The sequence below is a fragment of the Mytilus californianus genome, unplaced genomic scaffold (assembly GCF_021869535.1).
Source record: "Mytilus californianus isolate M0D057914Y unplaced genomic scaffold, xbMytCali1.0.p SCAF_4, whole genome shotgun sequence".
Taxonomy (NCBI): Eukaryota; Metazoa; Mollusca; class Bivalvia; order Mytilida; family Mytilidae; genus Mytilus; species Mytilus californianus.
In genome coordinates, this window is record NW_026262690.1 from 116731423 (window position 1) to 116746931 (window position 15509).

Here is a 15509-nt window from a genome sequence, read left to right on the forward strand (position 1 = left end):
ATTTATGATGGATGAACAAATAAAAATCTGATAGTGATAGGAGGGTTACAGGTACTTTGGCATGGAAAAGCCATAATTTGCTATGTGACTGCGAGCAACTTTTGATATGGTACGATATTGTTTGATATAGTTTTAAGCGTGACGTCCATTTTCATTGAACTAGTACACATCTTTGTTTAGGGGCTAGCTGAAGCCCGCCTCCGGGTGCGGGATTTTCTCGCTGTGTTGAAGACCCATTGGTGGCCTTCGGCTGTTTTCTGCTCTTTGGTCGGGTTGTTGTCTCTTTGACACATTCCCTATTTACATTCTCAATTTTATGAGATCACTAGCAGTAATATTTCATACCTTAAAGCATATAGCATCACCCGTAGTACAATTTGTCAGCGATTACATTGTGCTTGGTTTTCCATCACCACCTGAAAACTGTGATCGTTTGTTTTCTCATAGTTAACAACCCCATCCATGGTGACGTTTTATGGTACTTTGGGGTCTCCTACTTTACTAAGTTCATCCAAAGTGTGATTTCTTGTCGATGAAAACAGTCTGAACATAGAACATAGCAATGCATGAAAGTCAGTCTGAACATAGAACATAGCAATGCATGAAAGTCAGTCTGATTAGAATACAGATCCTGTGTCCACGCTTCGATAAATTACAAGATCTGTATTTAATGAGATTGCATATGAAAGTAAGATCCTGATCGTGTCAATTTAAATGGTCAAAACCAATTCATGAAAACTGTGGTTAAAACGGAAGAACGGTGTAAATTGTATTCAATTAAAAGTTGACTTACAAAATAAAATACTGAATTAAATAAATATGTTTATTACAGTGATACAGAAAGCGAACGACAAATATAATCAAACACATTCAAGGGGGCAATTGAAGGCATTATGCATTGAGAAAGTTGTCTCGCTAGCTTGAATCATCAAAAGGGATGCAAAACCGTAACATTAACGTTCTAATCATAGAACAGGAATTCTTCAAACTGCTTTTATTTCACTATAATTATTCATGTTTAACGATAATATTCGTCTTCAGTTCGAGAGTATCTTGGAAAGATTAAAAAGAAGCAGAAGATACCAAGGGGATATTCTAAACTCACAAGGCGAAGATAAACTGACAACGCCATGACAGAATTTCAAAAAGAAATTCGACGAAAACAAAACCAAGTCCACAAAACACTACATAGAAAACCAGACAGAGCATCACGAACCCAACAAAAAAACTGGTGGTGATATGTCTGCACTAGTTGCAACCGTCATATTGATCATGGTAAGAACAATTTCTTTCATCAGATGTAACGTCCCCATTCCAACCGAAAGTAGATGCGTATCAATCATCCCGCACAGCCAAAGGGTTGTCGATCTTAACATTGGGTTTATTGCTTGATGGAAGAGGTCCACAGGGATATCCATTTTTCTATACCCTAGTCAACACCTGGATATATGTCTATCTTGTTGACGAATCTGGTATCAATCCGTTTGGAGATCGTGTGATTCTGATTAGTTTCATTCACATTTTGTATTTTTATAATACCTAGATTTGTGAGTTATTATCTGAATTGCAATTTAAAATGGACGCAACAACGTTTGTTATAAAGAATGCAAAGTTTGAATGTTAGTCTGTAAAATTCTGACAAATGGAATAATAAAAACTATAAAGAGTTTCATGACTTGTGTAATTTTATGAATAAAATGTCGCTTTAAACGAATCAAACCTCAATAGCCGTTTGGATAAAGTCGTTGAAATATATCTAAATGGAATTATCAAGAGGGAAAGTTAAGAAGCTGTGTTGTCACATTAAAAACTTACATCATCTATCAATATCTAGTTTTCATAGGGAATATATGAACACTGAATGTATTTTAACTTTAATTAAGTTTCGCTTCCAAAGTAATAATTCCTGTTTATCGACGACATGTTAACAAGCAAACATTAATTTCAAATAAGAATGGATGGGTTCTGAAGTGACTGCATTTAAACAAAATTTAAAATATCGTAAAAGATATACAAAATAACGTCGATCCCCCGTTAAAAAAATGATTCATCAAGTGTTGGTTGCTAAACGTGCAGTGGATAACATGAATGAAAAAAAAAAGTTTGCCACTAAAAAAAAACATTAGCTGGAGTTAATATTTTGTCCTGTAAAAATGCCCATCCGCACTCTTGAATTCATACTGTGAGGAGGGTCGGCTTTAATATCCCTATTCCGATACCCAACAGTTGCGTATTTATACATCCCGCACAGCTAAATGGACGTCCTCAAAGCTAACATTAAGTTTTATCGTGTCAATTGCTTCACATTTTTCATGTCGTTGCCGTTAATAGCTGACTATACGGTATGGGTTTTTCTCATTGTTGAAGGCATCTAGTTAATAAATGTGTTGAACGAGAACAATTTTTTTCAATAAAACCAATAGATATGTTCTGCAAAGAGGAAGGACAGGGGTGAATGGTGAGCATTTTGACTCCCACTGGAACGGTAAGTTTGAGAGGGGCAGACATTTTGCCTTGCTAATGACCACCAATGGACCCCTTAAATAGTTATTGCAAAGGTTCCCTTACATGCAAAGAGTGTGGCACTTACCGTACACGAAGCATCGGATTTAACATCCCCATTCCAACCGAACGTAGCTGCGTATCTATACATCCCGAACAATCAAAGGGTTGTCGATCTTAACATTGGGTTTACTTCTATAGATAGTAGAGGTCCAGGGATGTCCATTTTCTATACCTTAGTCAACAGTTGGACATATGCTTATCTTGTTGGCGAATCTGGTATCATTCCGTTTGAAGTTCGTGTGATTCTGATTGGTTTCATTCACATTTTGTATTTTTTTTAGAATACGTAGATTTATGAGTTATTATTTGAATTTAGGTAAAAAAAAGCTTTTATATTTGCAATTTAAAATGGAACAAATGAAGCCAAAACAATAGTTCGTAACAAAGTCTGTTATAAAAGGAGGCAAAGTTTGAATGTTAGTCTGTAAAAAACCTTACCGAAAGAATTATAAAAACTATAAAGAGTTTTATGACAGTGTGGATGGGGTTTACAGAATAGAGAATAATGGGTGAGAAAATAAAGAATAGAGAGAAATGGACCAAACAAATAAAGAATAGAGAATAATGAGGTGCTGAAATATAAACAATAAAGAAAAATGGCCTAAAAAATTAAAGAATACAGAAATGAAGGACCTCCATCCATACCCTCTTTTGTGACTTGTGTAAATTTATGAATAAAATGTCGCTTTAAACGAATTAAACATCAATAGCCGTTTAGATAAAGTCGTTGAAAAATATTAGGTGGAATTATCAAGAGGAAAAGTTAAGAAACATTTTTGTCGCATTAACAACTTACATCATCAATCAACATCTAGTTTTCATAGGGAATATGAGCACAGAATGTATTTTTACTTTAATTAAGTTTCGCTTTCAAAGTAATAACTCTTATTCATTGACGACATGTTTAAAAGCGAAAATCAATTTAAAAAAGGAATGGATGAGTTCTGACAAAATTTTAAAATACCGTAAAAGATAAACAACATAACGTACCCCATAAAAATGATTGATTCAACTATTCATCGCGTGTTGGTTGCTAAAGGTGCAGTGGCTAACGTTTCAAACAATATTTAAATGATACCAATTTCAGCAATATATCAGTTAGGTAGGTTTTAATAAGTTGATAGTGGATAGAATAAAAACAATTGTTTGCCACCGAAAAAAAGACATTTGGCTGGAGTAAATATTTTGTCCTGTAAAAGTCTCATCCGGACTCTTGAACTCATATCATAAGGAGAATCAGCTTTAATATTCCTATTCCGATCCCCAGCAGTGGCGTATTTATACATCCCGCACAGCTAAATGGACATCCTTATAGCTAGCACTAAGTTTTATCGTGTCAATTGCTTCAAATTATTCCTGTCGTTGCCGTTAATAGCTGACTATACGGTATGGGTTTTTCTCATTGTTGAAGTCTATATGGTGACCTATAATTGCTAATATCCACGTCATTTGAACTCTGGTGTACAGTTGTCTCATTAAAGATCATACCATATCTCCACATTTTTATACTGGTATAAGATGACCATATAAACACGCATATAAAACCGAGAGCTAAAGCTTTGACATAGTAACAATAAGAGAAATCAAGTGCTCCGCTTTGGTTGTGTCAACAGTGGTGTTAAACAGTTCTTGTAATAGATTTTGGTGATGTGAAATATTTCAAAATAAGATACCTGTGTATTATGCCATGCATTTGTTAACAAAATCATTTAATGATGTTAAGAGGTATTTTTCATTTATCTTATATTGTATAACTTAAAAGTAACAATTTCTTTGTTCGTGATTGTGCTTATCAATTATATATATCCAACTATTTTTCAACCTTTAGGGTAGTTTTCGAATTGAAAACATACTATATAAACAAGGAAGGCTTAACTAATAAATTGCTTGCTAGGGACTTATGTTTTTGATGAATCAGTGAAAATAACATACAAAAACACAGGAAATATTTTGAAATGACGATTGCTTTTATCGATAAACATTTTTTACAATAAATATTTCCCTTTTCAATCACTAGAATAAATCATATGATTATTATCATTAATATGAATAAATTGGTCCCGCAAACATTGGCATATGGACAGCAACTGAACGCAGAGGTCAACATGAAGTTGTTTAACAATAAAAATCTGTATATACCTCTAGATCAAGCTCCAAATCGACACCAGTCTAAAACATCTGAGGAAAATTAACAGAAACTGAAAAGGATCTGCCTCACCCCTTTTTATGTAGAATTATTTGACTAAAATGCACTGAATAACTTAAGGATGTCACATGTGGAGCAAGATCACCCTTCCGCAACTGAGATCATTTACGTTTTTTTTTTTGGTGGGTTTCGTGTTGGTCTGTGTTAGTTTTCTTTGTTGTGTTTTTTGAACTGATGTTTATCTTTTCGTCGTTTTTCGTATTTTTCCATGGTATAGACTATTTTAATATTACCGACTTTTGACTCCGGATTATATAATTTGTCGACTGGTTACCTTGGACATCGTGGTACTCGGTCAAGTAAGAGCAACCAAAATAAGTAAAATCAAACATATAAAAATTTTCCCCCAAAATTGTACCGATTGAAAGCTTGGTTTTACTTCTTTAGCTTGCTCTTACCTGACTTGGTACCATGATGTCCAAGGTAACCAGTCGACAAATTATATAATCCGGAGTCAAAAGTCGGTAATATGAAAATAGTCTATTGTCAGTTTATTTTTGACGAGTTTGGATATTCCTTTGGTATCTTTCCCCTTTCTTTTACAGTAGTATGTCAAGTAAGAATGAATCAACTGAACGTTTTCTCAGATATGCTGGCAATGTATCATAACAATAAATTGTTCTGTAGTATAATTAATTTTCTAAAGAGAAGATCATCTTATCACAACGGCTTCTTATGATTAAAACGACAGAAGAATAGTTATGGCGTCATTCCGAGAATATCAGAATATAAATTTCCAAATATATCAAATAATATTGTTAATTGGTATCAGTATTGAAGCCCAAATGGGATTAAATGTTCTCGTATGTATAAATATAAATGGACTTTGTATCATAACCTCCATCATCTATTAAGTTATATCCTTTTTCGACAATACTTCTCTCAGTAAGAGATTACTGCCAATTCCATGGTATTAAAGGCTAAAGGAGGAAACGGTATTATGTTGTTCACAATAGGGGACAATTCTAAAATTTTCTGAAATTACTACTTTTTATAATAAAAAGCGGGTCAGGAAAGTTATGTATCATAGTAGTAATTTATGATTTCGTTTTAGAAATTGTAGTCAAATGGTGGCATAACTGTCTACGAATTGAAATTGTTTATAGTACCCATAGCAACCGTCATTTACATTACATTTGTTAAAAATCAGGTGGCTTTTCGAAGAATTATAAAAAAAAAATCTTTATGTTTCAAAATCTGTATTGTTAATATACACACAGCAGTGCGAGTTATTCATCAATAAAGTTAAAAAGTATTACACTTATACATTCAATCACAACACTCAAAAAAGGGACTTCTTTCTCCTGAATAGGGTACATAAAAGGGCAACATAATGTCAGGAAAAATTAAATCTACTATTTTCCCTATTAGATTTTGTAACTATCCGCATGATCATTTTCAATACTAAATACTTTATTTGGATAACAATGTGTATGTTTTAAAACCAAACAGGCAATCAGTGAAATAAAGTAACACAGAAGCAGCAAACGGAATAAATGTATTAAGAAATTTAAAAACAAAATTAGGTTTCAATCTGAATTTAACTTTTACACCAAAGTCCTAGATTTCTCTAGCACGCTAGAACGACTTTAATCATGCTTTGATAGACTATTATATACCAGGTTAAATGCTCAGGAGAAAAATTCAGGACTCTGGAGACTTCCAAGTCTGTCTTGCCATTATTCTGATTGGAATATCAAATTCTCTAAGAAGCTCTGTTACTAACACACGTATCTTCGAACTAATGGTATCAAAACATCAAATAAAGGCAGAACAATTTATGGTTATCTTAAAACAAATTTGTCAGTTTTATTTAATAAAAGTGATTACTAAATGGTTCAAGGATGAACATGGGTGTGTATAATACTCAAAGAAAGTTTTGTAACACTTCCATTGAGATTGAAGGTAAAAGAAGTTACCCTCCCATTTTTCTCATTTTTTGCGAGGGAAATGTTACCCTCTTCATATGAAATTAATTATGCCATCAGATTCACCACTTTATCTATTTTGAATTTTTTAACTAGACCATGTGCAAAAAAATTGTTAAAATTGTGACTTTCAATTTTGACTCATTCCCTCAAAGTTTGCGAACAATGTAGCTGTTTGAAATTGACATAACTGTAGTACTTTTGAATACACAAATGATTGAAGATTAAAAAATCACAAACTTGAAAAATAAAGCGAGTTGCTATACTTTTTTTAGTAGTATAGATCCTAGAAAATAACACCTTCTAAATGTTGTGCATCCGAAGCGCTCTTCTGGATTTAACTTTATCAGGAACACTCAATCCCAAATATTTGGAAGCATGGGATGTATAAATACTTAGAAACGTTGGTAGCTCTATGACGAAAAAAGACATAAAAAGAATAGCCAAATTCATCAAAGATCAACTTTGACCGAAGGAGAGAGAACCTTGGTTTCTAGATGATTTCTTATTTCTCTACGAGGAGTTAGAAAAGTATGCTAAAAATCAAATTACATGTAGTACCAAAGCACTATAATATTGTAGGACGATAATTAACACATTCTTCAATTTATGAACTCTTGGGATAAATTTGCACTTAACAAGTAACCAACAAATGAATGGAGTAATTCGTTCTAGAATAGCAAATTATTTACCAGTAAGGTCAAACAACAAATATGTGTTTAGCTTTAAAAAAAGGAGGTTAGGTTGGAAGATGTTTTATTATGATCATATGAAGTCTTTGAGAAAACCTTGCACTAAAACCCGTATCGTGTAAAGATTTTGTTTATATAGTATATAAGTATACGTCCAATATAAACTAAGGCTATATACATGAACAAGCATTTTGTCATATAGTTTGTAACACACAAGAACCGCTTATCAGAACGATTTCTTATCTTCAGACATTTGAGTAGATCTGGAATCATTTCCAGAACATTTAGATAACAATGTTCCAAAATAATCAAACATCAGTGTAAATTGGTATCCTATAATGCACGAATGTAGTAAAATGTTATGATAATTGTTTTCAAAACAAACACATTTCAAATAAATCAGTAATCAGTATATTTCCCTTATCTTCAGCGTTTGTATCTCATATAAATAAACAGACTGAGATTGCACTGAGGCAACAACAGAATATTGAGAAAGTAAAATGTTTAATCTCTTTACGTTTTCATCACAGCGGTAGAATTTGTAATTGCTTTACAATTTTTAATTCTTAACCTTCCAGATCACCTCAGTTCATCTCGTGTTTTGTATAAGGTTTATGTTGCTCAATTGTTTATCCTCTGTGTATTGTCTTGTGTATGGTTTGTGTTGCTTAATTTTTTATTCTCTATGTAGCCTTTTGTTTAACGTTCGTGTTGCTTTATTTCTTTTTTCTTTGTATTTTTCACATAATTGTATAAGGTTCATGTTGCTTAACTATTTGTTCTTTTTGTAGTGGTTTTTATAAGGTCTGTGTTGCTTAATTGTTTTTTCTCTGTTTACTATAGTGTTTTGTATAAGGTTTGTGTTGCTTAATTGTTTGTTCTCTGTTTAGTGTTTTGTATAAGGTCCGTGTTGCTTAATTGTTTGTTCTCTGTGTAGTGTTCTGTAAAAGGTCCGTGTTGCTTAATTGTTTGTTCTCTGTGTAGTGTTTTGTTATTGTGTGTCTTTTCGTCGTTTTTCTTTTTGACCATGGTTTTATTTGACTTATGTATTTGAGTGGTCCTCTTGGTATCTCTTTTTGATGAAGCTATTGTTGGATATGTTAAAGTAAAAAATTCAGTAAAAACAACTAAATAAAATAAAGCAACTATAAGTCACCATACAGCCTTCAATGTTGAGCAAAACCCACACCTTATGATCTGCCATAAAATTCTCCGACATGAAAAAATGTGAAACAATTCTAACGAGAAACGTTTTGTTGATTTGTTAGACAACATACAATGTACTTTTTGTCGTCTTCCGATTTTTGCCATAGCGCTGTAACATTCTCTTCGACTTGTGGGTTTCTGATGTCCCCTTTGTATCTTCCGCCTCATTTGTTAGATACATCTTCGTGTGAATCTCATAGTGCTAAATGTCCACTTTTGATGAAAATGGAGATAACTATATATTTGAGATCCAAGTGCATTGGTATATCTCCCTATACAACTATAATACGAGATTTCTACACTCTACGAGTTTTTGTCAGAACAACACTGTATAACATTATTTTTATTTTAATAGTGTTATATTTCAACTATTTCTCAAGTATTTTTGCTGCTAAATAATTGTAATCAAAATTCTTAGTAGTACTATGAATAAATGATTTGCATGGTTTGAACTCAATCTATGAGCAATTCTTAGCAAATCTAGCAGTACAGAATTGGGGATATTACAAAGTTTAAAAACATCCTTGGTCTATCTCCAACGGAAACATAGGGATACATTTCTAAACTACATCGTTTGTAGGGAAATGTTTTATCTCTAAAAAGGGGGATGCTTTATTTATCTAAGTTGCTTGTCTAGTAAAAAAATCGAACAAAGAGTTACTCTTCATGTACGTAAATTCGATTCTTATACAACTTTTTATGTCTCAGTCAAATATTTATGATATTGCGCTTTTAAACTTTGATTACAAAATGGGAAATACATCATTATAAGATTCACACGATGACATGTAGATTGTCAATATGTATGGTTAGCATCAAGCCGTTATAGATTTTTCTGCTGCCAAATGATGTCGAAGTCTTTTTTACAGCGCCTGTTTAACGAGCGTTTCTGGTGAGACGTTCAACCTTTATATTTGCAGTTGAGTCCCTAAAAATCTACACCAATACAATTAACAGAAATAGCCCAAAACCTTTAAAAGTAGGTCCCTTCATCGATGCATGCTATGCATGAAATATTTGCCACTTGACGTTAAGCATCCAACAATCAATCAATCAAGCGATGCATGCTAAACAATAGGCAACACTAAACAATACTGTTGATTATTTTCATAATTATAATTTGATAATAATTATATTATCATAGTTTTCATAATTATGACAATATACATAAGTGCTATAATTTTTTATATAATATGTGATATTTTCTGTGAATAAAGATTTTGCCACTTTTAAGAAATTAGAAGACAACACATAGCATTAAAAAAAGCTGTAAAGCGTCCACTAGTTGATTATGTCATTGTTACGCATTATAAATATTACAGTGTAAGAGTATCAAAATTGTTTTATTTCGGAAGTTTGGACTCCAAACAAAACATATTTCTCATATTTTGTCATATGGTATTTTATAATTTTATACATCTTTCTACACTGGTTCTGTGCCGCTGCGGATGGACTGCAAGTCACATATGGTATCACTCACCCGGTTCGCTAGTGGTTTATTTTGATTCACGGTTTTTCAACTTGTGATAGTTTTAGATTTCCAACATTTGCTTGTTGTCAAACTATTTTTAAGACTACACTGGGGAAACATATTTAATATGTGGAATGAAAGAAAAAGAATTATAAGAACTTTAAGAAAACTGCCTAAAAAAAATAGCAAAAATAAATGACCTTTCTCGTTTTCTTTGGGCTTGTTAGGGAACGACCATTTAACTTCAAGGATGGGGGTGTTATGGTTTTTTCCTAAAAAAAATATTCTGATCCCCAATTCGATGAAAAAAAATATTGTGGTTAAGCAGATGACAAAAATAAATATTCTGAATCCAGCTTTGCGCGAAAAAAAATTTTCTGACTCAGACAAAAAACCATTACCCTCCCCACCCCCACCCCTTTGAAGTTAAATGGTTGCTCCCTTGACAAAATAGATAAACTTGCAGTACACTTTCATTTAATCTATCATTTGAATTGTCTGAACTCATAAGGCATTTTCTTTGATTTTTTATATCAAACAGCAACTTATGTATCTTTATTTCAACGAAAATTCAAACACTCATATTACTCCTATATTCAAGCACCAATACCTCATCTTTCTATTGACTATATTGAATATTACTACGCATGTGCAGCTTTTGGGTAACTTAATGTCAGGGATAGATGAACATCCCCTAAAATTCGACTTGTTAATGTTTTAATGAATGAAATCTGGAAAGGAAGACAAAACTGTCAAAATGACAAAAACTAGGTGTATGGTTCGTCTTCAGAATGGGCCTTGATGGTTTTAGTAGTACAGCTACCGAAATCCGATCGTAGTAGATGCGTTTAACAAAGATCTTAATTGACTAGGAATGCCAGTTTTTCTACCGAAGATCAGTGCTTCTCTCCCGGTACTCCAACTTCCTCCGTAAATAAAAAAAAATGCTGGCATGATATACCCAAGTGTACAAAAACAGGTATCCAACGATTCGGAAGTAACCTCTCTCCAATAGACAGTTTCAATTCTGTTCATGCATACATGAAAAGAATGTTCGAATAAACAAAATAATTGCAGACAATTATGAATATTTTTCATTTAGGCAAAATATATTGTTCACAGATAATAGTACATGCTAAAATATACGGAGTTGAAATCCATTTTTTATTTCAATGTAAATAATAAGGAAGGTGAAAGAGCGATCATTTTTATTTGAAAATATCAGATTTGACGAACAGGAGTGAAAATTTAAAGAACAAGGGCAATAAATTGAAAATGACTTTCGCCTCACAATTTTAATCAAGAACTAAAAGAGCGATTAAATCGCTGAAACAACAAATTGATTTTGCGTGGCCTAACGTGATTACTTTTAAATAGTACGTTGACTTCAAGACATAGTGAAATGTTGAGAATATTCATATAATTAAATCAAAACAACATCAAAATATTTCCACAGTATCTATAAACTGTTGGTAGCCTGCACAAACCATGATACAAATTGGCAAAAGTATGATATGTGTAATACTATTGTGTGCCTCATCGCCTCTTATCTGTAGAACAATTTTCGTCTCCTACACGAAGCTCTACAATCTTTTCTAAAATTTGCGTTGCAAAACGAATAAATAACCGGATTCACCGCACAGTTTAGTAAATAAGATCTGTACAAAGCTTCGTACACTGTGTCATATTCTCCTTTATAAAGCAACGGAACAATAGGGGATATGGATCGTTGTATAACAACTCCAAGAAATGGAAGAAAGCTTAAAATATAAACCATAGTCACAACTAACAGCATAAGAGTGGTCTTACCTAAACGATGTGCTCTTAAACTCCTTTTGGAAGGCCGCATTTTACTTTTGCTTGATCCATTCAAGGACATTTCTCCTGTATTACTACGCGTTTGTGATACCTTACGCTTACGTTTGGTTTTATTTCGGTTCTCTGATGTGTTTTCATTTTTTGAACTGTCTTTGCTAGAAATTTCCGGCGAATGATTAGGCGAAGGAACGTCCAGACTGTTGTTTTTTTTCATCGTTTGTTTTGTTTTCTGTTTCGATTCTTCTGTTTCTTTATTCAAATTGTTATTCAACACTCGGTTCCTTGTTTTATCGTTTTCTTTGTTTTTATTTTCGATACATTCGGGATTATTCTGTGGATTAGAAATGACACAATGTTCATTCCGAGCATTATACTTTTGTTCGTGTACAGCACCATATTCGTTCATAACTTCTTTGCAATCTATAAGACCGTCAACATTTAAAAAGCCATTTGGTTTTATGTCGTCTTCGTCAGTCTTCATCAAGCGCTCCTGATGTTCGGAATCCATTACATTCGGATTTTCCTTTTCCTTTGAAGTTTCAGCCATGTTTTGGCTATTTTTCTGCACCGACGCAGCTGGTTCATACTGGAAACAATTTGATTCTTCAGTATGACAACACACGTTCAGACTGCGCGTGGAGCTGTGTACACTGGTAACTTGTAATGCGTTTGTATGATGCCCAATAGATGAGGGATGTTCTATGTGTATATCTGGCACCTCTTTATTAGATACAGATCGACGACCCATCAAACTAGAGAAGTTCTTGCGCCTCACCATTTTGATAACAATACTTATGTATGATGCTAGCAGAATAAAATATATTCCACATGTAGAGAAACACATATAAGAGTAATAGATAAGTGGATAAACCGTCAGAACGTGAGAATCGTCTATTTCACATATTTGACGTGTAACGTTTGCACTTTCAGTACTAATAGTTCTTTGCCCATATATCATTAGAGACGGCCATGTAAAACTAACGGACGTCATAAATGCCCAGAATGCCATTCGTTTCGCTCGTTTGAGAGTAAATTGTTTCCCATGGGGTGTACATACCCGTTTGTATCTGTCCACCGCAATGGCGGCAAGGATAACAGCGGCAGCACTGTTACACGTATATGTGGTAAATCTGGACATTTTGCATACGGGTCCTATGTTGAAAACAAACGGATTCAGCAACATTACAATTTCTGTCGGTAACGTTGCCGTGCAGTTTACCAAATCAAATACAGCCAGAACTAAAATGAATACAGTCGTGGAATTTTTTCTCGATTTTTTGGAATAAACAAAAAACACCAATACATTTCCGGGAATGCCAATCACAAATAAAAGTGAAGTGTAAATTAATCCATAATAATTAATTGCTGTTACCCAGTTACTCTCTGTTGAATTTAATTCTTTAGAACTCGGAAACGTTGTATTTCCAACGATCGATGCTTTCACGTTGACACTCATTTTAACACTGACGGAATACTTAAACTTGCAGTCGTTAAATTAGATTTTATAAACTGGTCCCCCATGGATCCACGATAACAAAGTAGCAGTCGTAGCGACAAAAGCTGTCATTATTACTCCATCAGATTCAACTATTCTACGTGGGATTCAGTAATAGGGTCGAATGATCAATAATGTCATTGGTACAAATAAACACACAATTTTCCAGATTGTTTAATGTAATAAAATCAACATCATTATACCCTCATCAACACAAATGCAATATGTTATGCGGAATATTTGTAGTGTTGACTTTTATTTCCAAGATTTTAGATTAAATATTCTGTCCATTACTGTGTAAATTAAAAAAAAAACAGCGAGTGATGCATCAAAAATAATTCATTAAAATGTGTAAATTTATCGAGTATATTTAGTAATTTGACACAAACATATGGTCTATTGAAAATGATTACTTCAAATCAATATTAATAATTAATGCTATATTTTTTACTAAAAGAAACGATTGATACATTCAAATTATGAATATTCCCAACGTGAAACATATAATTTAATGTTGTTCAACAGATGTCATTTAATATGCCGCAATGGGATATTATGAATAATATCCCGATACACAAGTTTATAAGGTTTTCAATAATTCAACATATCAATTTCAAAAGGACTTTATCATGTTTATGAACATAATTTAAATTGCATTGCGTTGCGAAATACTGATCGTAAAAATAATTTTTTCTATCCTGAAGCTATTTTATAGTAATTTCAATGTTATATAATCCAGCAGATTCATGTAATTTTTCCCAAACAGTAAAATAATCTCTGCATGACTAAAAGTAACATCTGCGCAATTTTTATGCCTGCTAGTCAAGCACGGAAGTCACAAGTACGTTAGTAAGCGTATGACTATTAAAAGACCGATTATATGTTTGCAGTAAAATGCTTGAATCAGATATTTTAAAATAGTATGCAAACTCAATTTCAACAGTGTGAACAAATTAGCTTTCCAAGTTAGTATGAATAAAAAGAGATACGGGCCTACGTTTATGAGACAACAACCTAGCAATACAACAAAACCATGAAAAAAAGGCATCTAGAGGTCAACATACATATGGTTTTCAACAATATAAAATGTCTATACCATGGATATGTTAAGCTTTAAATCGACTTTGAGTGTAGAGAATAAACTTAACAAAATCTACAATACATATTTCACCAAGAAGGAACGTTCTGGCGAAAACAACATTAAACAGAAGTTGATATACCTACAGACATGAACGAAGGCACAAACTGATTAGGATTCATTTTAAAGTTGTTTTCACAACCCGTAATTCTGGAAGAACATCCGACTCTAAATTTCAACCTAACATTCATTAAGTTTTAGTCTAATCGCTATCCTCACCTAACCTTATCCCTTCCCTCATCAATAAATCGAACCCTTATTCAACTTTCACCACTTTTGATCTACCCTATCTGCTATTGATGTTTTTGTCGTTACCATGACAATAACCCTTACCCTAACTAAATCCTCATCCTTTACCTTAATGATATCAACTTTAAATTCTAAAATGAACAAAACCCTAACCAAAACTCAAGACTCGCTCTACTTTGTCTTAATCCTGATATCAAATCAAATGAAGACGGTAAAAACAGTCTCTGCACATGAATTTCAAAACATTTGGATCCAATAAGATGCGTAATTGGCATTCAATCATACAAATCGTAAACAAACGTCTGATTGTTTGTTCACCAAACAACTGTTTACTAACAACATGTGCACATATCATCCAGTTAGAAAATGGACGAACGAAATTACTTGACCAGAGGAGATTATTCATTCTAAATCTCAGGAATGTTATTATAGTACGTAATGGATTATGAACAATTTAGTAATCTTACCATCAATTTTATGTGCAAGATTTTCACAAAACTTTTACGAGACAAAACAATCGTAAGTCATAAACATTCCAGTATAACTTACAATCAATTTTTATTTAAGATTTTTTGTGAAAAGAGCCACTATCATAAACTTAAGAAACTTATTGGATAGGATCTGTATTTATAATTTGAAAGTCACAAGCAATCAATACAATAAGCATTTATCTATGAAGTCGACTTGTTGCTTGAAGATAGATAATCATTTTAGATAGAAACATAAATACTAATTTAATGT

The 15509-nt window shown here is 32.9% G+C and overlaps 1 protein-coding gene across 1 annotated transcript; it reads right to left on the minus strand.

Annotated features, from left to right (window-relative positions):
- Positions 1–11264: 11264 nt before the first annotated feature.
- Positions 11265–13698, minus strand: LOC127739182 (uncharacterized). The gene has a single exon (XM_052250792.1). The coding sequence runs from the start codon at positions 13340–13342 to the stop codon at positions 11615–11617; it is 1728 nt and encodes a 575-aa protein (XP_052106752.1). The 5' UTR covers positions 13343–13698; the 3' UTR covers positions 11265–11614.
- Between the last annotated feature and the right edge of the window lie 1811 nt (positions 13699–15509).

Coding starts and splice junctions, on each gene's coding strand:
- LOC127739182 (XM_052250792.1), bottom strand. CDS start 13,342: ATGAGTGTCAACGTGAAAGCATCGATCGTTGGAAATACAACGTTTCCG.